Source organism: Delphinapterus leucas, chromosome 3, assembly GCF_059928025.1.
Source record: "Delphinapterus leucas isolate spDelLeu-1000000601 "Yukka" chromosome 3, BTC_Dleu_Yukka2, whole genome shotgun sequence".
NCBI lineage: Eukaryota > Metazoa > Chordata > Mammalia > Artiodactyla > Monodontidae > Delphinapterus > Delphinapterus leucas.
The window spans coordinates 116855354-116877815 of NC_143131.1; the positions used below are offsets into that span (position 1 = coordinate 116855354).

At 50.1% G+C, this 22462-nt stretch overlaps 2 protein-coding genes across 5 annotated transcripts in view; both read left to right on the top strand.

Moving 5' to 3' along the window:
- Positions 1 to 8601, top strand: part of KDM3B (lysine demethylase 3B) — a 59095-nt gene extending 50494 nt beyond the window's left edge. For all 4 annotated transcript variants that reach the window (XM_022588901.2, XM_022588902.2, XM_089909360.1 and 1 more), the window contains 8 exons: positions 511 to 682; positions 1079 to 1169; positions 1317 to 1447; positions 2399 to 2518; positions 3760 to 3899; positions 4180 to 4356; positions 5195 to 5329; positions 7178 to 8601. In XM_022588901.2, the coding sequence (XP_022444609.2) occupies positions 511 to 682; positions 1079 to 1169; positions 1317 to 1447; positions 2399 to 2518; positions 3760 to 3899; positions 4180 to 4356; positions 5195 to 5329; positions 7178 to 7258 (1047 nt within the window). In that variant the 3' untranslated portion in view covers positions 7259 to 8601. The remainder of the gene's footprint in view (positions 1 to 510; positions 683 to 1078; positions 1170 to 1316; positions 1448 to 2398; positions 2519 to 3759; positions 3900 to 4179; positions 4357 to 5194; positions 5330 to 7177) is intronic.
- A 108-nt stretch (positions 8602 to 8709) lies between these two features.
- On the top strand, positions 8710 to 16541 carry REEP2 (receptor accessory protein 2). The gene is made up of 8 exons (XM_022588905.3): positions 8710 to 10454; positions 12405 to 12477; positions 12768 to 12844; positions 14025 to 14145; positions 14367 to 14480; positions 14836 to 14983; positions 15081 to 15211; positions 15297 to 16541. Exons 1-8 carry the CDS (start codon positions 10423 to 10425, stop codon positions 15363 to 15365), a joined length of 765 nt encoding a protein of 254 aa, XP_022444613.2. The 5' UTR covers positions 8710 to 10422; the 3' UTR covers positions 15366 to 16541.
- Positions 16542 to 22462: the final 5921 nt, after the last annotated feature.

Here is a 22462-nt window from a genome sequence, read left to right on the forward strand (position 1 = left end):
TAAGTGTGATATGGGGTGAGGCGAAAATGGGTGGAAGTGGGTGGTACTCTTCTAGGTAAATGTTTCAAGACCATACAAGTCTGTGTGATAGTGTGATAACACTTCCTGATTTTTATACATTAGCAGGTGTGAGGAAGGGGGGGAGGTTGTAGAATTGTCTGGAGAGTTTTTCATTTGAGATGTGAGGACGTGTTTTCAGAATTTGCATTTGTCAGCTTTTCATCCTCTCACCTCAAAATAGTGGTAGATAACCAGGGCAGCAGAAGTGATTTTTGTGGAATGTGCCCCCCACCCCACCCCCCGCAGTGAGAATCAAGTGTAATAACAGAGTAGAAGTGTTTTCATTTTCTGTAGCTGACATTGTTGAAATCCATAGATTGTGAAACTGGGAGGGAATAATAAATCATTGTGGAGAAGAGGTTGTCCCCAGGAAACCCTCCTATTCTGTCCCTTAGCCCTGACCTAAGTATTTCCTAAGTGACTCTGATTGAGATACTTTTGTTTCCACAGCCAGTGCTGGTATCAGGGGTACATAAAAAACTCAAGTCTGAACTCTGGAAGCCAGAAGCCTTTAGCCAGGAATTTGGAGACCAGGATGTGGACTTGGTGAACTGCAGGAACTGTGCTATAATTTCCGATGTGAAAGTTCGGGATTTCTGGGATGGCTTCGAGATCATATGCAGTAAGTAGCTTTGATATCTGGTTCAGTAAAAGCAGACTGCAAAGTAAGCATCTATATGCCCAGCCCTACCGCTGAAATAACAAATTACATCCTCTTAGCAGGAGGAGCATTCTATCCTGGTGCCAACCAGGTAGCTCTCATGGCAATCACATGGCTCCAGAGCATACCTGGACTTAAGCACATGATCACATGGGATGTGTGGAGCACTTTCACTTTGAGATGGAAAAATTTATCATGTACTAAAGCAGTGGCTAAGGAAAACAAAGCCCACCTTATCCATTATGGGGGTTTACAAGTCTGAAAATAAGAGTTTAGTCTTCTAAACCTTTTAGTCACTGGAGAATCAGGCAGCAGCCAACCCAGCAGATATTTGTAGGAGTGCTTTCTGTCTTCCAGAGCGATTAAGGTCAGAAGATGGGCAGCCAATGGTGCTCAAACTCAAGGACTGGCCTCCTGGGGAAGATTTTCGGGACATGATGCCAACAAGGTTAGTGAACTACAGTGAGTCGTCTTGAGAGACTTGTGCTTTGCTAAAGCTGTCACAAAGTAATCACAGAAAAGTGAACTCCACCTCTTTTCCTTTTTCCCCTATAACAAGCTAAGTCATCTTTCATGCTTTTTTTTTTTTTTATAGGTTTGAAGATCTGATGGAGAACCTTCCTCTGCCAGAATATACCAAACGAGATGGCAGACTCAATCTAGCCTCTAGGCTACCCAGCTACTTTGTAAGGCCCGATTTGGGCCCCAAGATGTACAATGCCTACGGTATGAGGGAGAGGCCATAATTGACCTTTTTGGACACTACTGTTTCCATTTCACCTATAGAGGGAGATTTGTAGTCAGGATCATGTGTAGAGATGATAGAGGGCAAAGTGACAGGCACTGAAGAAGTTGACAGCATCCAGGCTGGTTTAGAATATGTTTGCTTCTGCCATTGATTTGCATAATAGCCCTTTGGGCCCAGTACTGTATATGTATGTATGTGTGTATATATATACACACACACACAGTAGTTAGAAAGTTTCCTCTCAAAGGTTCCATCCAAGGGACTTCCCTGGCGGTCCAGTGGTTAAGACACTGTGTTTCCACTGCAGGGGGTGAGGGTTCTATCCCTGGTCAGGGAACTAAGATCCCGCATGCCGCACAGCACAACCAAAGATCCTTAGCTTTTAAGAGACTTGACAAGATAAGAGTGAAGACGTCTGAGTACCATGCTGCCCAACCAGCTCTTTGTGAAGTCACAGTAATGTCCTAAATCACTGTGAAAGCCAAGCTTCATTTGAGTGTCCATAATGCCCATATTTGTTTTGCTTCTGAAGGGGAGAGATCATTTAGGAGGGTGGAATTGGATCGATGGCCAAAGCTAATGATAGTGTCAACTGAGCTCGAAATAAGTTGTAAAACACTAGAAAAGGGACGAGGAGAATTATTTATTGATAAATAGATATACGTCATTCTCCCAGTGTTACACATTTAAGAACATCTTGGAGTATGTTTTCACTTGTAGGGTCTATATGGATTCTTCAGAATATTGCCCTTTCAGGAATTCCCTGGCTCTCCAGTGGTTAGGACTCCATGCTTTCACTGCCGAGGGCGCAGGTTCAATCCCTGGTCGGGGAGCTAAGATCCTACAAGCCTTGCAGTGCAGCCAAAAAAGAAAAAAAAAACCAACAGAATATTGCCCTTTCACCTTGCATATCTTCCTTTTACCTTCAGGCTTGATAACAGCAGAGGACAGAAGAGTTGGCACAACAAATCTTCACTTAGATGTGTCCGATGCAGTTAATGTGATGGTGTATGTTGGGATCCCCATCGGGGAGGGTGCTCATGATGAAGGTATGATTTCTAGAACCCAGTGCTTCAGCAGGGTGAGGTTTAGCCTCAGGAGTAAAATGGTGTGTCTTTCTCCTCAGTCGGGTCCAGTGGGTTTTTCTTAAATCTCTGCCAGTCATGATGCATAGTAGGTGCCCAGACAAAGGGGTGATTGCAGCAGAGAAGAGTGGTACTTGTGTATCTTTGACCAGAGTTATTCCCTCTCTGGGAATGCTGCCCTTTAACACTGAGTATGTAGCATCACAAAGAGGAATAAAGAAGAAAGGGCAGGGCTTCCCTGGCGGTGCAGTGGTTGAGAGTCCGCCTGCCGATGAAGGGGACACGGGTTCGTGCCCCAGTCCGGGAAGATCCCACATGCCACAGAGCGGCTGGGCCCGTGAGCCATGGCCGCTGAGCCTGCGTGTCCGGAGCCTGAGCTCCGCAACGGGAGAGGCCACAACAGTGAGAGGCCCACATACCACACAAAACAAAAACAAAAACAAACAAAAAAAAAAGAAGAAAGGGGAAACTGGCCTCCTTGGTCCATCACCCAGTTCAGCTGTGGGGTAATAGGTGATAAAGCCAGGTCATTTGCACAGAGATGAAGCATAAAAGTGATATTTTGCTGCATTGCATTCTCCGCTATCTCAGTGTAGAATTAATGTGTGTTAATTACGGAAGTTTTAGAAAACAAAATTTTAAAGAAGAAAACTCAAAATCTCAAAGTTCAGGGATAATCAATATCATTACTTTGGTATATTTCCTGCCACACATTTGCTTTTGATGCTACACATCTGCACATCTTTCCATTAGGCTGTCATTTAAAGCGTCATAACAGACAAGGAATAGAAGCCAAGCCTCTTAATTTGCCAGAGAAGCTTTACTCTTCATGGCCTTAAATCCACAGAATCCTAGAATTTGAAGAGGTCTTGAGAAAGTATACAGTCCACCTACTTACAGCAGGAAATAACCTGCAATTTGAATATAAAATATGGCTACACAGTTTGAGCAGGAAATATGTTTTAAAGGGACACTATATCTCCAAAAAATGCTGAGTCTCTGTTAAGTATGGAAGATTAGGGTCGCTCTTCCCATGTGTAGGAAGCTTAGACCAATGTGAGTTTTGATTCTTTGATTCTACCTTATATCACTCCAGAGAGATAGAGAATAGTAGAGACTAAACTTGTTTGAATTGGACATTTTGCTTCACTCAGAGGTACTGAAATGGCTGGTTACGTTGAAAAGTGCCACTTTGCTCTTTTCAGAGGTGCTCAAGACAATTGATGAGGGAGATGCTGATGAGGTGACAAAGCAAAGGATTCATGATGGAAAGGAGAAACCTGGTGCTTTGTGGCACATCTATGCAGCCAAGGATGCGGAGAAGATCCGGGAGCTGCTCCGAAAGGTGTGTCCCTGGGTGGGCTCCCAGCTCACAGACAAAGGGTCTGGGGATGCTGAGACAGCCTGCCTAGGGTTTCTCACGTGGAGTCCCTTGGCATTAAAGACCTGTGCCCTCTGTCAAAATGCCCCATAGGGCTGAATCCACACTTAGAGGATATTGAATAAAGTAGAAACTTTGGCCCACCAGTGATGTTACTGCAGCAAGTTGGATTTATCCTGTTAATAATCTTTATGTATTTATTGATTTTTCCATCTTTGGGTTTTGATCATGGTTTCATGATCAGGTTGGAGAAGAGCAAGGCCAAGAGAATCCCCCTGATCATGATCCAATTCATGACCAAAGTTGGTACTTGGACCAGACCCTACGTAAGCGACTCTATGAGGAATATGGTGTGCAAGGCTGGGCCATTGTTCAGTTCCTGGGAGATGCCGTCTTCATACCTGCTGGAGCCCCACACCAGGTATGTTCCAACTTGGGGGTAGGGCTGGCTCCACAATTCCCATAGTTTCCTTATATCTGTGTTTCTTGCTAATCTGGCAGTAGGTATAAATGGCTGGGTTAGACTGATTGCTCTTCAAGTGCAACTTATTTTTTGATTTTTAATTTTCTTCCATGTAATTTTATTTTTTAAATTAATTAATTTATTTATTGGCTGCGTTGGGTTTTTGTTGCTGCGCGCGGGCTTTCTCTAGTTGTGGTGAGCGGGGGCCACTCTTCGTTGCAGTGCACGAGCTTCTCATTGCGGCGCTTCTCTTGTTGCGGAGCACAGGCTCTAGGCACGCGGGCTTCAGTAGTTGTGGCCTGCGGGCTCAGAAGTTATGGCTCATGGGCCCAGTTGTTCTGCGGCGTGTGAGGTGCTCCCGGACCAGGGCTCGAATCCGTGTCCTCTGCATTGGCAGATGGATTCTTAACCACTGCGCCACCAGGGAAGTCCCCCTTCCATGTAATTTTAAATGCTTATTTAAAGATTTTTAAATAAGGGAGACTATTAAAGAAAAGGTGAGTCTCTGTTCAGCTACCTATGCCATATCCCTTTTCAGTCCCCTTGTCCTGCCTTCTCCAGAAAGTAGCCTACTGTTAACAGTTTGGTGTGTATTTTTCCAGATCCTTTTCTGTGCAAATACTAACGTTTTCATCTATAAATGTATGCTTACAGTCTTTCTGCATTTGTTGTCTTTATGAAAATGGAATATCATAAGTATTTCTAAAGTGTTTTTTTAAACGATATGATGGACAGTTTGCACCTGTTGCTGACTCTCTAGTGCCTGATGTTTGCCTCTGTACTTTTCCTCTCCCAGGTGCACAATCTATACAGTTGCATAAAAGTAGCAGAAGACTTTGTATCTCCAGAGCATGTAAAGCACTGTTTCCGCCTGACTCAGGAATTCAGGCATCTCTCTAACACTCATACAAACCATGAGGATAAACTGCAGGTAAAGAACTCCTCCTCCACCCCAACCCTGTCTTCTCATCTCCTACTAGGCTACATACACAGGAGGCACATTCTGCTTTCTGAGGATATTACCTGGGCAGTATAACTGCAGAGAGATGATTAAGGGACCCATGTCTGGGGTATGGAGTCCTCCCTCCAGGAAGTATTTAATCAGTCCTCTTCAGGTTTGCTTTTAGAGAATATGAATCTTTTAACCTAGTCACTTCCAGTGTGACAATCTTCTATTTCTCTGCCCCTGGAAGATACAGTGTATCCGTGTTAGTAACTGACTAGACTGACTTCCTCAGTCAGGTGGGAAAAGCACTGTGGCAATGTGTTCTAAACCTCTTTCCCCGAAGCTGCTTCTCACAGCAAATTTCTGTGCAAACTCAATTCCTTAGAGCCCTGCTAGGGACTGTAATCCATGTCCCTAAGAGTTGTTTCCCACTTGTAGATCTAAGCTGGACAATCAGATTAGGTTTTCCTCTGCTCAGAAATGGATTGGAACTTGAAGGGCAGAATTTCATTGTTAATATATTTGGATGCTTTAATAACATTAAAAAAGAAAAAGAATGTAAGGAAGCAAGATTTCCCAGGCAGAACTTCAGCATCTGAATAGGCGTTCTTCCAGCCTCTCACATGTGACCTGTTTTCCTCCATCGTGCCTGTGACTCAGGTGTGTTTTCTTTGGTCAGTGTCCCATGAGGTTGTAGATTTTTCTTGGTTGCTGGTAGATTTAATCACCTTTAACCCTGAACTTGATCTGTTTTGCTGTTCCTTTTTCAAAATTATGGAATATTTCAACCATAAAGTTCTTATACAAAGTACCATCACATTGATAAATAGATAACATTGATATTATAGATATATAATGCAAGTGTTCAGGCATACATATTTCAGACCCCACCTCCATTAGGTCTCTACTTGTTACATGTCACTTCCCAATCCTCTGTCACTGCTTTATTTTCTTCTGTAGTATTTTTCACCATCTAACATACTATGTATTTTATGTTTGTTTCTATCCCTACTAGGACATAAGCTGTTTAAGCTCCATGAAGGCAGGGATTTTACTGTTTTATTCACTGCTTTTCCCTAGCACATAGTAGGTACTCAGTAAATATTTATTGAATTAATACAAAAAATGTAATAGAGAACAGCAAAGGGGGCTTGTGTGCCCATAACTCAGCTTAAGAAATAAAGCATCATATACGTACCACATACACAATATATACATATACAACAACTACATTATTGAAGCCTCCATGTACTCTTTCCCATTCTACCTCCTCAGAAATAATCACAGTGTTGGTTTAAAACCATCTTTATCCTGTTCACTTTATTTTAATAACTTTTACTTCACATGTGTGTTCCTTTTTGACAAATTAGAAAATATGTATAAGCACAAAAGGGAAAAATACCCAATAAATCCTACCTGCCCACTATTGTTTTAGTGCATTCTTATTAGCTACAGGACCTCAGGTAAGATTCTTAACCGTGGAACCTCAGTTCTCATCTGTAAAATGGGGATAATAATAGAATCTGCCTCATAGTATTATGGTAAGGATTAAATGAAAGTCCACATAAAGAGCTTAACAGTAGTTCCCAGCATATAGAGGATGGTGATTACATAGCCTTTCAAATGATGAAATCATTCTTTTTTGAATATAGACTATATATCTTGTGTGACTTGTAAATCACCTTTTGGGATTGATTTAGGAAGCATGCAGTCCTGGTTGAGGGCCTTCCTCACTAATCAGAAGGCTTTTAGTCAGTGTAGGACATAACATTTTCATTTGCAGAACACAGTCTGTGGCTGCCATAAACTGACTGTGCTGATTGCTCTCTCCAGGTGAAGAACATCATTTATCACGCAGTGAAAGATGCTGTTGGCACCCTCAAGGCTCATGAATCCAAGCTGGCAAGGTCTTAGGCGTGGAGAAATTCCAAACTCGCCTGTGAAGCAGGTCTTTCACTCACAACACATACAGGGAACAGCAGGGTTCTCTGCTGGAGCAGAGGTCCTTCACTTGGAGCCAGTGTGGTCAGTATTACAAACTCTCCAGCCGCTCTTTGCTGCCTCAACACTGAAGGTTGACACAGGAAAGTCGCACTGTTCACACACACAGTTTCAGACTCCAAGCCAAGGGTGCCACATCCCCATCCTGTGGCCTTCTGGGACTCTGAATTGCCTGAATATCGCTGGGCTTTCCTGCACATTCTCATGATTTGAGATTCGTGGAAACCAGGAATGTGGGCACACCTTTCTTTTCTTTTTCTCTTGTGCCTAGTTAAGTGGGAATGTGTTTGGAGGTAGGGGGAATCACGTAACTGGTACAAGTGGGGGCTAATTGCTTAAACACGCCTGGTGGAAGCCTGATGGTGTCTCTGCACATGACCTCTGACACACCCCATCCCGGGAGCCGGGTGAAGCCTTTCCCCACCATCTCTCCTGTAAACAGTGGAGTCTTGAAGGACCCAGGGGGAATCCACTGCTTTTCCCAAGGGGCTCCAGGATTAGGAAATGTGTGTATTTAGTGAAAAATAGGTTTGTAGTGAAATAGTTACTATTTCATGAAAGTAGATATTTTTAGAACTTTTGAAATACCACAGTTGTTTTCCTGGATTATGAGGAAAGGCACATTACGTTTAGTCTTCCTTTCGATAAAACTCTTTGAAGAAATAAGATTTTTAGAAATCAACTGCCCATTATAGCACAAAAATCAGCCAAAGCAGAATTTTAAAGAATTGGCTTTGTAGGATTCTTTTAGTTTCTCCCCATCCCATCTCAGTCCTATCTTGAGGGAACAGCCATCTTGAGAAAGAACTTTGTCATGTCTGTGCTGTTGGTGTGTTCCACGCATACACACACTGGTGACTCCAGGACCCATTTCCATCTATTACCAGCGTTCCCTTGGGACTCCTCTTACAGTTCCAAATGCGAAGGAAAGTTTGCTTTCCTACATGAGGCTTTTTGTTTTGGGGGTTTTTTTGTCCGGAAATATTTTCAGCAAAACTTTCCAACTCAGTGGAGTTTTATTAAGAATTTATTTGAAAATGATGGAATTCATTGGCCCATAGGTACATTGGAAAATGTATCTATCTTCCCGGCTGTACTGTAGTGCCCTGCAGGCTTGTTTATATGTTCACAGTTACATTTTTTTTTTTTAATAAAAGTCATTTACTGTAGAATACTTTTAATTTCACTTTCTGTATTTTAATTTTGTTGAAGGGCTGATTGGGATTTCCATGTTCTTATTAAAAATCTAACAAATCTGTTTGTAGTGGACTAAGTTCTTCCTGTGCCAGCCGTTCTAAAAAGCAGGGCCAGGTTGAGGATGGGGTTGGAGGTGGAGGATGGTTAATTTTCATATCATCATTACATTGTTGCATCCAATTATTACTCTTTGCTTCCCGAATGTGTCCAATTGGGAGAGGGAAGTGCCAGGTCATTGTGGTTTGAGGGCTTGGGGATGAAGGGAAGGTGCTACATGAGTTAGAGGGTAGGAGCAAAGATGGGCTTTCCATAGTTTATGCTCTATGGGAAAGCTGTGTTCCTACCTTCCTGAACAGTCTGGGGGCAAAAGGACATGGGAAGTGGCCAGAGCAAGGTTTTTGGCAATCAGTGACAAAAGTTCATCAAAACAAGAGGCCTGGCTGTCCACGTATGAAATTAAAGTGGCTTGAAGGGTGAGGACAGACTACGTTCCAATTAGAAAAGGCCTTTTGAAGAGGAAGTTGTAAAGAATAGCAAGAGGGGTTATCAGAAGCTGCTTCTCTGGATCCTGTTGGAAAAACACCTTCCAAAGTGTTTCAGCCTGGAAATACAATTATCCGGGTAGAAATAGACCATTGTGTGGTTCAAGGATACTGAGCTTGAATAGGACCATAAATGAAATACAGAGTTCTGAGCATGTCCTTTCAGCCTGGATGGGCATGGGTTGATGCTATGGTCATCAGAGGATTACACCTCGGCATAAAGAATGCAGAAGCTTTGAAATGGCACAGGAAAGGAAAGCAGTGGGGGAAGGGGGGTTGCAGAGGTTGCTGGAACTTTGTTGCTTTGGTGAAAATCAGGAGGCAGGCTAGCCTACATTCTGGATATAAATGTCTTCAGAATTAGGGCATCCACTGCCGCCAGTGCTTGCTGATGGGGATGGAATTGGAGCCCCTGGATTCATCTCCTACCTGGACCCCAGGCCTCTCTACCAGCCTCTGTTTACCAAGAGGCACTCCCCTGCCCCAGGGTATCCACCTTGAGAGCACAGGGCTCAGTTCCCTTACAAAACTGAAAAAGCAGATCAGATTGGGAACGGGGTTAGGTCCTTTTCCAACTGGAGTGATTGGTGATGGTGGGGTGGACAGATGCCCCTCTACCTTTGACTTCAGGACTTCCTGGGTGGGTGTCTTGACGGCCTGTGATGGGGGAGGAGGGTTTGATAGTCAGCAGTTGGGAGAAGTAGCCCGTTTAGTAGACTTCCTGAGCTCCTATCTTAGCAGCATGACTTTGTGGTTCTGTGACCCTTGGCAAGTTATTGAACCTCCCTAAAGCTTCCCATTTTCTTACCTTCAAAATGAGAATAACTATAACCTCTACCTTACAGGATGGTCACTGAAATAATGCATGTGAAGCTCTTAGCACAGGGCCTGGCACACAGTAAGCACTCAATAAGTCATAGCTATTATTCCTCGTGGGATGTTCTTTCATACTGTTGTGGGCAGGGCAGGAGGAGGGCTAGGATGTCAGGATGGAACCATGAAGGCCTCTGAGGACCTCAACCCAGGGCTTGGAACCCAAGAAAGGTGAACAAGCGATTAGAAGAAGGCAGGTCAAAGGCGCATGCCCGGCGACAGCAGGTGCAGGGGGCGCGCCGCCGCCGCGGCCTCCCCTTTAAGAGCCGCCACCGCCCACGGCCCGCCGCTGCGGCAAGGACCTCCCCTTTAACGGCGGCGGCTCGGCGCTCCGCGGCCCCCGCGGCGGCTGCTGCTGCGGGTGCTGCTGCTAGTGCGGCTCCTGCTGCCGCCGCTGCTCGGCCTCCAGCAGCTGCATCCTCGGCCCGGGCCGGGTTCCCGCCCTGCGCCCCGCCCGGCCCCGCCATGGTGTCCTGGATCATCTCTCGCCTGGTGGTGTGAGTGCGGCGGCGGCGGCGGCGGCGGGGCGCGGCCGGTTGGGAGGGGGATGGGGGCTAGGGATGGGAGGTGAGGGGTATTGAAGCCCGGGATGGACCACTCTGTGGCTTCATACAGCAGAGTCACCTAAAGGCACATCGTCCCTATTTGGGGTCCCCAGAGACGTGGAGGTGTGGGACCTGGAGGAGGGGGAACTGTTAGAGGAGCATGAGACCTGGCTTCCCACCCCTTTTATTTTTAATTTCCCTGTTTCTTCGCCCTCCCTCACCCCAGGGGCTGGGCAGCACGGCTTGATTTATCAAGGGAGGCGGCTTGTCCCCTCCCCCACGTCGCAGATCTGACTGGAGGAGCTCCTCAAACCTGGGCCCTCATCTCCCTTGGGGAGAGGGCTAATGGAAGAGCCCGGGGAGCAAGGCAGGGCCTCCTCATTCCATAGCTTAGGGCCGTGGCAGCCTTGGCCTCCCCAAAGGGCCGGGTTTCTCCTGCCTCTTCCACTGACTGTCAGGAGACTGGGGGGTGAGGGCACATGCTCTGAAGACCCCCCAGGGAGGACGGGATATGGGAAGCAGAGATGCTTGGAGGACAAAGTGTGGGAGGTAACTGGGAGAGGATGTGTGTGGCCAGCCTGGAATTGTGAAAGCCGTGGAGGGGAGGGTGTTAGGTGGCCTTCATTTCAGGCTGCCAGCTACGTCCCTCCCACCTCCCCCAGGCTGCAGGAGGGCACCCTCTCCCACAACCGGGGACTTTGTCCTTGAGGATTCCGCCCCCCACCCCATCTCCAAAGCCTATTTCTCAGAAGTGTCCTGCCTCAGTGAGGCAAGTCCATGGGGGAACAGGCAGTACCACACATTGTCAAGGGGCTGGGCCTGGCAGGGGCTCCACATGGGCCTCACCCAACCCCTGCCCCAGCTCAGGTCCCTGCCCCTAAGCCTCTACCTTGGGGGACTGACACCCCAGAATCCCCTCCCTGCTGTCATGTGCTTGTGTTCTGGCTTCCTCTAGACCCACCAGAGTCTCCCTCCTGCCTCTCCCGCATCCCACCCCAGAGGGAATCCAGGGGCCTCAGACCTCCCTGTGACCTTCCCAGTGTCTGCTTCTCTCGTGTGAATGAGCTCGCTGAGCGGCATCGGTCCTCTCCTTCCCTCACCTGTGCCCTGTATGTGATCTCTGATGGGATCAACACCGGACTCCACTCTAGCCAGGACCTCCAGCCCAGCACACTACCCTGAGCCTATTCCCAAAAGTGTTTACATGGGGGAATAAACCTCTCTCAGGGCCTCCTGCCCCTGTGCCCTCTGCTCCCCAGGCCCCAAGGGCTACAGTGGTACCTCTGACTGCCAGGTAGAGTACCCTGTTAGGTGGCCCTACCCAGCTTGGCTCTGCAACAGGGAGGTAGAGGGTAAGGGCAGATGGGTATGAATGGGAGTGGTGTCAAGAAGGAAGACAACCCTGTGGCAGTGACCAGACCCCCACCCCTGCTATGCTTATGCACAAACAAGGATCAGGGCTGAAGAGGCCACATCAGACCCTCTGGCCTCTGGGTCTTTCTGTGCCTCAGGGGCTGGAGAAAAACTGAATAAAGGGTTACAGAGGAATTCCCTGGCGTCCAGTGGTTAGGGCTCGGTACCCTCACTGCCGGGGGCCCAGGTTTGATCTCTGGTTGGGGAACTAAGATACCACACGCTGTGCGGCACAGCCAAAAAAAAAAGAAGGGGCGGGGGGGTGTTATGAGGCATCACCCTAGCTGGCTGGGGCTTCCATGCTTGTGTATCACCTCAGGCTTGCCTGCTTTGACCTAAACCCCTGACCTGAGTTCATCAGTCCAGCTGATGTGGCACTCTGGAGTTCTGTCCATTTTCCCCTTACCTACCCAGGGACTGATGCAGAGCTGGGAGGGAGAGGCTACTGCTCTTGGCCGAGGGGCCCAGTAACCATGCCTGCCTCCCTAGGCTCATCTTTGGCACCCTGTACCCAGCCTATTCTTCCTACAAGGCCGTGAAGACAAAAAACGTGAAGGAATATGTGAGTGTATGACCCTTTATCTCCCACCCAACCCACGTGGCAGAGATCAGGGAGGACACTGGGTCACATGACAGGTGGGGATGACTTTGTACTAATGCTGTCAGCACTAATGAGACCTGGTTCAGGGGAGGTTCCTGTGTGTTCCTTTCCTCCAGGCCTGGTGTGATACGCAGGCAAAGTTGAGGTCCTGAGCGTCCCCCACAGCACCTCCAGCATGGTTGGCAGGCAAAGGTGGGGGGTCCTGGGTGTTCCCCCAAGGACCCAGCCAACACCACCCTCTGTACCTTCAGGTGAAATGGATGATGTACTGGATCGTCTTTGCCTTCTTCACCACTGCTGAGACACTCACAGATATTGTGCTCTCCTGGTGAGATCTAGTGTCCCCTCCCTGCATTCTGAGGGACCAGGGCCTCTGACTTTTTCTACACAGCCAGTCAAACAGAAGACTGAGACCCAGGGTGGAATCCCCCAACAGTTCCATGGGGTCCTGGATGTCCCCTCCCCCCAATCCCCATCCAGGCCTGGCTTGATCAGCAGAATAAGAACAGATATAACCCTCACATTTCTTTCTGGTGGTAGCCAAATCACCACAATAGAATTCAGGAAACCTGCTTCTGCCGGACTTGCCGTGACCTTGGCAGGTCACAGTTTCCTAGGCCTCAGTTTCCCTATTTGTAAAATAAGCGTATGACTCCTTATAAACATTGGATGCTTGTATTTCAAAGGCTTTTTCTAGGCACTGCTAGACTATGTACGTGTCCTTTGAGGACACGGAATGCCCTAATCATCTGTATATTCACAGCAGGGGCTCAAAATGTTTACTGAATGAGCAAGTGCCTCTTGGGAGAGAGGACTGACGTAGCACGGTGCACTGGAAGTCCAAAGAAAAGAGTTTTACAGAGGCAGAGGACAAAACATCCTTGCATTTGTAGATTTCAAGGGCCTATGGCCTTTGAGAAAAACCGTTTTAGAAGAGGAAGTTGAATGGGGTCACATTAGGAAAGAGTAATGGGTTAAAAATTGAGAACAGTGAGTGTAGGTGCCTCTTGACACAAGCAAAGGAGGGAGCTTTGATGAGGATGGAGGAGACCTGAGGGAGTGTGTGGCCTGGGAAAGAGCCTTGGGGAATGGAGAACGATCCTTAAAAGCAGGGGCCATGCCGTGGCATCAAGGGGTGGATCCAGAGCACAGCTGGAGAAGCCCGGCTTCTTAATGGGAGGAAGGGCAGGAAGAGAATGGGGTGAGGACCCAAGAGTGCACCTGGAAGTTTAGGGATCTCGCCGTGGTGTTGACCCCAGGACAGAGGAGTGGGTAGTCTTCTGTCAGAAGAGGGTGAGGAGAGCCCCTGCTGCAGGGAGTTCCTGCGGGATCACCTCTCACCTTCCCACTTGGAGTCTCAGTTGAGCCTCCCCTTGACCAGTCTCCTGAGCCACATGGGGACCTCAGTGCACTAAGGGGTGGGGGGCCAGCCAGGGTCATGCAGAGAGTCGGTGCACCTCCTGACTCCCTGCCCCAGGCTCCGCCGCTTGCCTCTCTCCACCCAACAGGTTTCCATTCTACTTTGAGCTCAAGATTGCCTTTGTGATATGGCTGCTGTCCCCTTATACCAAAGGCTCCAGCGTGCTCTACCGCAAGTTCGTGCACCCAACACTGTCCAACAAGGAGAAGGTCTGTTGGGACGAGGGAAGCTCCCTTCCTATCTGCCCCAGGTCAAGGCAGCCCAGTGCCTGTAACCACGTGCATTCGTGGCTCTCCCTATGGGTGATCTGGCAGGGCCCTGGCCTCCTGGGGCAAGCAGTGCCTTTGTCCAGGTGTGAACAAGGGCAGGGCAGGGCCTGGCCAGCAGGGCCCACCCCTCACCTCTTCCTGCTTCCCCTCCGACCCCTCAGGAGATCGACGAGTACATCACACAGGCCCGAGACAAGAGCTATGAGACCATGATGAGGGTGGGCAAGAGGGGTCTGAACCTGGCCGCTAATGCCGCGGTCACGGCTGCTGCCAAGGTGAGATGGGGGCAGACCCAGCTCCCAGGGCCCCACTTTGCTCATCTCGTCCCCCTGGCCAAGCCCCTTTGCATCCACCAGGTCCTCAGGTGTGTGAAGGTTTGGGGTCTTGTGCAGCTTAGGGTTCCAGTCCTGCCTCTAACATCCTCCAGCTAAGGAACTTCCACTCAACGGGCCAGTTTCCTCATCTCTCCAAAGGGAAAGCATGGCCCCAGCCTGTCAGTGCTGCCATAGGACGGGGTGAGGATACTGCGGGGAGAGCACTGAGCCCAGTGGCTGCCCAGTGCCCCACAGTGACCTCTATCTCCACCCCGCCCCTTCCTCCGGTTCTCCCGGTGCGTGGTGGTGACCCTAGGGCCAGGGGGTGCTGTCAGAGAAGCTCCGAAGCTTCAGCATGCAGGACCTGACCCTGATCCGGGACGAGGATGCGCTGCCCCTGCAGGGGCCCGACGGCCGCCTCAGACCCAGCCCTGGCAGCCTCCTGGACACCATTGAGGACTTAGGTACAGGCCAGGCCCAGGGCTGGGCATGGGGCACAGGGGCAAGGAGGCCAGGTGGGAGAAAGGCAAGACCGCTGTTCTTCTTTCCTCCCCGAACCAGGAGATGACCCTGCCGTGAGTTTAAGGTCAGGCACGAACCAGGCAGATCCCCGGACAGAGATCTCTGAGGATGACATGGGAGACAAGGCCCCTAAGAGGGCCAAATCCATCAAAAAAGTGCCCAAAGCTGAGGTGAGAGCTGGGCCAGAGCTTGGGGAAATGGCGAGGGGTTGCAACTCCAGGCTGAGCCTTCTGTCTTCCTGTCTCCTTCCCACAGCCACTGGCTTCCAAGACGCTGAAGACCCGGCCCAAGAAGAAGATCTCCGCGGGGGGTGACTCCGCTTGAGGCCCTGGCACGCACCCCCTGCCCCAGGCTGCAGAGCCCCAGCTCCACACTGTGCCAGCAGCCCTCATTCTCAGGCCCTAGGGCCTCTCAGATGGCTGGTTCTGGTGCCTGCCCAGTGGCCCCTCCCCCAGAAGGGCTTGGAAAAGAGGAGGGAGGCCCTGCTGTGGGGGCTGAGGGTAGAGGCTGGACCAGGAGCTGAGGACTGAGCCACTCGAGGAGGTGTGGGCTCCTCAGAGCCTGAGCGCTCTTCTCCCCGCTCCAGCCCTGCCCCCGCCCACCCAGTGCCTTGCTGAAGACCATGGCCATTCCCTTGTGTGAAGTCCTAACATGGTCCCACCGCTCTCCCTGGGTCGGGGTCGGGGGCCAGTCACAGCCCAGAATGACCAGAGACAGGCCTGAAGGCCCTGGGAGAGAGGGAGGGAGTGGGGAAGGCCTCGGAGAACCTGGGCAGGGGCTCTGGGCCTGAAGCTGTGAATGGAGGACACGGGCTTAGTGTGCACTAAAATGACCAGGAGGGCCAGGCCAGAGCTGCAGCTGAGGGCCTTGGGTAGGGCTGTGTGCTACATGCGCCCACTGAAAAGAGCTGGGGCTCCAGGGCTGTGCGTGTGAGAGTGTACGTGTGTGTGCATCTTTCTGGGTCTAGAGCTGGGGGGTTTTGAGTAAAGGACTTTCCCTCTAGCAGTAACCTCCCCCCACCCTCAGCCCTCCCTCCTACTCTCTGAGCCTCAGAGGACCCCAGCCCATGAGAGAGTAGGGCTCTGAGGGGCCTCTCACCTCCTCCTCTGCCCTTGATCCTCTCCCCTTTGCCTCCTCCCATTCCTGCCCGGCCCTTGGACTAGGCTCCACCCCTCAGAGCCCTCAGTAGAGGCCCTTGCTGAGCTGGTTCCTTTCCTCCTCACCTGGGGGCCCATCTTCCTTCGCCCTAGGGTCCTCGTCTTACGCCAAGCAGACGAGGCCCCATGTAAGCAGACCCCCGTCAGAGCCCAGCCTTTGCCCCACACTTTGCCCCAGCTTCTGCCGTGGCTTCAGTCAGGGCTCGGAGGAATGTATGAAGAAGAAAAAGATATTAGGAGCCAGGGGGCTCCCAAATCCATGGAAAGAGGGTGCACAATGGACCTTTCGCACTGGATGAGCCAATAAACCAAATTCTGGCACCTCATTTATTTTGGCCCCTGTGCTTTGTTCTTGTTCTACCAGTCCACAGGTGGGAAGGACTTCAAGTGAGAAGCAGGGCTCAGCTGTGGGATGGAGGGGGGAAGAGGCCAGACTGTGAACCCCAGGAGTTCTGATCTCCAAGGTAAGAGATAGCCTTGAGGCGGTTCAGTCTGGGAAGATGGTTTTGAGGTTCAAGGTAGAGCCAGGGGACTAGGCGGGGCCAGGACTTATGAAGAGCGAGCGACAACCCTCAGAGGTTGTCCTGTCCCTCAGAATCTTACCCTGAGACCCCTGCACATTCTGGTACCTCACAGAAAGTGCCAGGTGTAAGCTCTAGGGACAGAGATTATGATGAGGCCCCCAGGGAAGAGAGAATGGGATATGGGGGCTCCTGGTCAGAACCAGGAGATTGGATGCCCATAGTGCCTAGAAACGGTGAGCCAGACACTGAAAGGAGGAGATAGGTGGGATGAGGGGAGAGGTGGAGATGAGGAACCAGCCCCATGGTTCATGTCTGACCCTGGGGACAGACAAGGAGGACAGGGAACCAAGGGCTGGGGCCAACGAGGCATGCCCATGTGGCCTGAGGAGGGAGGGGTCGAGCCCTGAGCTGCTGGGCTGGGGTGGAGGACAGAAGGAGGAGGGGGGCTGTAGCGCATGGAGTCTGAGTTCTGGGGAGGTAGACCCAAGGTCTCCAGGGGTGGAGGGGCACAGCTGGTGGGGACGAGATCCTGAGGTAGAAGCCAGGAGAAGGAAAGGATGACAGAGGATCAGAGGCAGCGTTGGAAGAGACAAAGGAAAAGAGTAGAGAGGGAGGGAAGGAGGAGGGGGAGGGTGAAGGAAGCAAGAGAAATAGCGGCTCAGCCTTGCGGAAGGAAAACAGAGGAAGCATAGCCGCCGGGGATGGGGTAGGGAGTATGAGTGGGGAACTAACTCCAGGCCCTGGACCCCAAGGTTGGCAAAATGTCCCTACATCAGGCTTTCCTCTCCCTTCCCTGGCATCACAAGGGCATGTCCTTCTGCCACACTTGAGCCAGTTGGCCAAGAACCTCCTGAACTGAGGTGGCAGTGGAGGTGGGGTGTGAGATGCCCTTTTCATCTTTCCTGGATTCTTCCAGTCAATAGACCTTTGAATGGCATTCCTTTCACCATTGACCTCTGGGCAATTTGGCCCCTTTCTCTATCAGAAAGGAGAGGAAGTGTCAGGGTAGAATTCAGGGGAGAGACACCCTTGTTCTAGAAAGATCTCCAGAGAGTAAGATGCTGCAGTCTCCTGCTAGCAGCTACCATATGGCCAGGAAAGCAGGTTAGGCCTTCTCTAACCTTAATCCCATTTGCTGCATATCACACACACACACACACACACACACACACACACACATACATTCACACACACTCAGATAACACACTTCCATCCACAGTGACCAGTGGCTAAGGAGGTCACTGCCAGATTCCACATTGCCAGGCTCTCCGTGCATATCTGGGTTGCCCTGTGTCAACAGAAACATGCTCAGATTTCCAAGTTCATTGGTCCATTGCCATGGAAACATTCAACCTCCTAGAACTAGGCACAGGGCCTGACCCCGTGGTGCAGGGTAGGAGAGGAGAGATGGAGAGTGACAAACAGAATGTGGGGGAGGAGGCTGGGGAGACACATCTGGGTATATGTGACCCCTTGCTGTCTCATCCCCTGGGACCACCTACCCTCTCCCCTCTGCCTCAATAGATCTCTCTAGGCCAGGGGAGTGGGGAAGAGAAGTCATAACAGGTGTATGGCTAGAGCTATGTGGAGAGTGCTTGATCATTGCCTGGATTCCCACTGGGCATTAAGAGAGATTAGCTCTGGAGTGGGGGCTGAGGTCTAGCCCTGTGACCCATGCCCAGACCATCTTGGGGACACTGGGCAGCCCTCCAGGCCTGAGGTCCCTGGCTAAAATGGCCTCAGGCCTGAAGCTGCTTCAGCTGGCTCCCCTCCCTTTCTTGTGTGTGCCCCACACCCAAAGAACCTGCTTAAAATGGGATTTCCAGGCTGTGATGTCAGAGGAAAGGTAGCTGCCGCTCCAGCCTATGCCAGCTCTTCCTTGACCGGTAGAGCTGAGCCCAGCCTTGCTCAGCCTGGAGGAAAGGGTGTTAGGTAGAGGAAGGAGGGGCTCTGGGGGCTCTGGTCCCCATATATGTGGCATTCTGGATAATAGGGAGAGACTGTTTCCAGGCCTAAAGGTACTGCTGGCTTCCCCACTGCCTTAAATATCAGCCAGTACGTGATCATCTCCCTCACAAATTCCCCCCCAGTTTTTCGCTCTCTGAGCTGGGTCAGGCCTGCATGGAGGAGGAGAGCACCTCAAGTCTTAGAGCCATTTGGTTTCTACCCGAGAGCTTGTCGCTTATCTAGGCTGCAGGCAGCGATGGGTGGGAGGGATGCCTGCAAGGAGGAAAAGAGCCCACTAGATGGCGCAGCTCGCTCCCACTGTGGGATTCTCTGGCCCTTGCCGGGGACAGTCTTACATTCAGCAGTCAGTCTGCTGAGTAGGATGCTTTATACCCCACTCCCTGGAGTTGGAGGTTCATGAAGAAAGCATCCTTGTGGGTAGATAGGACAGCTGTGGATTCTCAATCACTTCCTAACCCCAGTTTGTGTGCACAGGAGATGGTCAGACCCAGTGGGCAGGTACTCCCTTTGGGCGAGGATCGGGCACCTCCTGGGAGCAGGGAAATTGCCAAGCTGACCCTGGGAGGGCCCTACAGCCCAAGGAACCCAACCTGGGCTCTGAAATGGCATCTAGAGAGGATGCTGGAGCTGATTTCAGGGTCAGGTCTGGAGAGGGACCCAAGAGGTGGCAAGGGGTAGGGAATTTGGGAGGGACGGGTTGGGCGGGAGAGAGGAATGCTAACCTAGCTGCAGGACTCTCTGGATATGATCTCCTTGATGGCCACAGTGGCAGTCCCAGGCCTCCCCCCAGGTGTCCCTGTCCCCTTCCCCTTCCCTTATTTTCATCTGGGGTACTGTAGGGATGAAAAAGGAGACAAAGACCCTAATCTCCAAACCCTGGAATCCCAAAGTACTTTTCCAGCAGCCAGGGCCGAGACTCCTCAATGACCTACCTTTGCCTGACCTCTTTCCCAAACTGACCCCACCAGCCCTGAATACCTAATGTATTACCCTCTCCTTTTGTCCCAGCCAGATGAGTGATCAATAAATAATGCTGCTTGAAATATTAATGGCAAGTTTTACACCAGCATCCCTTAGCTGTGCCTGTCATTGGGGAACTCACTAGAGAGCTGACAGAGAAATGCATGGCCCCCCAGAGAGCTCTCTCCTTTTCCCGTCAAGAGAAGGTCTTTCTTTGCCAAGATTTCGACCTGTTCCTATCTCAGCCAGATCATGATTCATTGCCATTTGGTTAGAAGAGGACAGGTCCCCCAGAGACCAACTCAGCCAGCCTCCCAGGAAAGGATGGAGTAAGTTAAACCAAGCAGAGACCCTTCTTGATTCCTTTGTCTCCTCTGATGCAACTGAGATCCCATTTCCTCTCTTCTATGTCCATCTTGGACCTGCCAGGTCCAGCTTTCTGAGTGGTGACTCAGGAGGAGATCTGAGGCTTCCCTCCTCCCCCTGCCTCAACTATTTAGAGCCTGAGCAGAAGGGACTCACGTGCTCCCAGACTTCTCTGGCCCAGTCATTCTCATCTGGCTCTGTTCTCCCTGGAAGAAGAGGACGAGGAGGAGATGGGAGCTCTTGGCCCTCTTGAGCCCACCTGGTGGGCTCCCGGGGCCAGCGTCCTCCTTTGGGGAAGCCAGGCCCACTCAAATCTTTGAACACGCAGTGCCTTCTGCCCGAGCGCTCTTGGTCTCCTGCTTCACTTGGTCAGCTCCTGCATGTGCTCCAATTCTCAGCTTAGATGTGACACCACACTCAGTCCAGGCCCCTGTGGCCTTCTGTTCTCTTCCCTGACAGCATACATCACCCTGTTTCCCCACTGGACTGAAAGCCAGGGCATAGGTGATGGGTCTACCTGGTCCACCAGCATCTAGTACAGGGCCTGGCACACTATAAGAACTCAGCACATTTTTCTGGAATGTTCGAATGATATCCATGCAGTATTCTTCTGCTCCTGGAAAAACACCAACCTTCCAACCTCAGCATCTCTCTGCTGAGCTGTTTGCCTGCACCTGAGGATGGGTGTCTGCATTAAACAGCGGCTGCCCAGATCACCTACCCTCGCATGGACTCCCCCCCGCATGTGCTCATGCTCACTTGCTCTGCTTTTCTCTCCCTCACACACACAGATGGGAGTCAGCTTTCCAGCCACATTCAGTTCTCACTTTAATTCAAAAGCTAAATTGGGAAGAAGAGCAGCTTCACACTCCCAATTTAGCCTGGGAGAGAAAAAGGGAGACAGCCTGGATGTTGCCAGGGAAAGGAGAAAGTCTGGGTCTGGGGTGGGTAGTGGTGGCAAAAGTACCCAGAGCCCAGGAGAAGACCGTGAGACCCCTGCCACCCAGCTCCTAAAAATAAACCATCCAGAGTTATGACCCCAGAGTGACCCCTGTAAAGCCTCTTTCTAATACCAGTGCAGCCATTCTGGGCATTACCCCAGTCTAGGGGTGGGATTAGAGGAGGTAGAAGAGACTTGAGTTAAGAAAACTATCCAAAGAGGGAGATGCTGCTGCTTTGGTCATTGGTAGTAGGAAACCAGAAAATCCTTCTTAAATCTAACTTTAATCCCTCTGGTAATTGCTGAGATGAGATGAATGATGAATAGAAACAGAATCCATAAACAGATACTTGCTCACTAATATTCATTATTCACAATAGTCAAAAGGTAGAAACAACCCCAATGTCCATCAACAGATGAGAGGATAAACAAAACAAAATGTGGTACATACATACAACGGAATATTATTCAGCCTTAGAAAGAAATGAAATTCCGATGCATGCTACAACACGGATGAACGCTGAAAACATTATGCTAAGCCAGGCATAAAAGGACAAATATTATGGACAAATATCTTCACTTACATGAGGTACCTAGAAGAGGCAAATTTAGAGAGACAAAAACTATAACAGAGGTTACCAGGGGCCAGAGGGGAGGGAACAGGATGGGGAATTACTGTTTCATGGGTACAGAGTTTCTGTTTGGGATGATAAAAAAAGTTCTGCCTATGGATACTGGTGATGGTTGCACAACATTGCAAATGTACTTAATGCCACTGAATAGGACACTTAAAATGGTAAATTTTATGTTATGTATATTTTACTGCAATATATTTTTGAAAAAAACAATGAGTCCGATGTCAGCCTAAAGACATCGTCATCCTGCCATGATGGCTCTCTCTGTGGCTTGACCAGAGGGAAACTGGGTCCTTTCAGTTCCAAAGATCCCCTCCCTTTGCTGATAGGAACAGAAGTGCAGCCTCTGCCCAAGTGAAGGTCTTCTCCCTGGTTCTGGGTGCCAGCTTCCTCTTCAGTCACTCATTTTGACTTTGCCCTAAAACAGCGTTCCTCATAATATGGGTAGACAAGATAGGGTGATGATTAGAGGAGGAAAAAGAGAGGACTCTTCCATCCAGCCTCTCTAACTATCCTATTGCCTCCATACCATGGGAAATGGATGCACTTTGGGCTGAGATGCCTGTCAGTAAATTTGGGTGTCAGTTTTTCTTGCTCTCTGCCTCTGACTCGGAGGCCCCTGAAGAGAGTCTCTGTGATAGCTGGTGCTGATGCACCCAGACCTCACCCTCTCTCCTGGATGATTGCATGGTTTCCTGGCTGGTCTCACCACCATTCCTCCCCCACCCAGCCTCCTGGAATTATTTTAAAATGGTGAGTCGGCTCTCTGACTGACTGGGAACCACGTCAGTGGGTGGGAGCTGGATTAGGGGCTCCCACAGTCACTGTGCTTCCCCCATGATAGCACATATCACACTGTTAAAATTGCTTG

Excerpts from the sequence above, each read along its gene's own strand:
- REEP2 (XM_022588905.3), top strand. The coding sequence starts at position 10,423 with ATGGTGTCCTGGATCATCTCTCGCCTGGTGGT. Across the intron at positions 10,455-12,404 it reads ATCATCTCTCGCCTGGTGGT|GCTCATCTTTGGCACCCTGT; the intron begins GTGAGTGCGGCG and ends CTGCCTCCCTAG. Across the intron at positions 14,146-14,366 it reads CACTGTCCAACAAGGAGAAG|GAGATCGACGAGTACATCAC; the intron begins GTCTGTTGGGAC and ends CCGACCCCTCAG.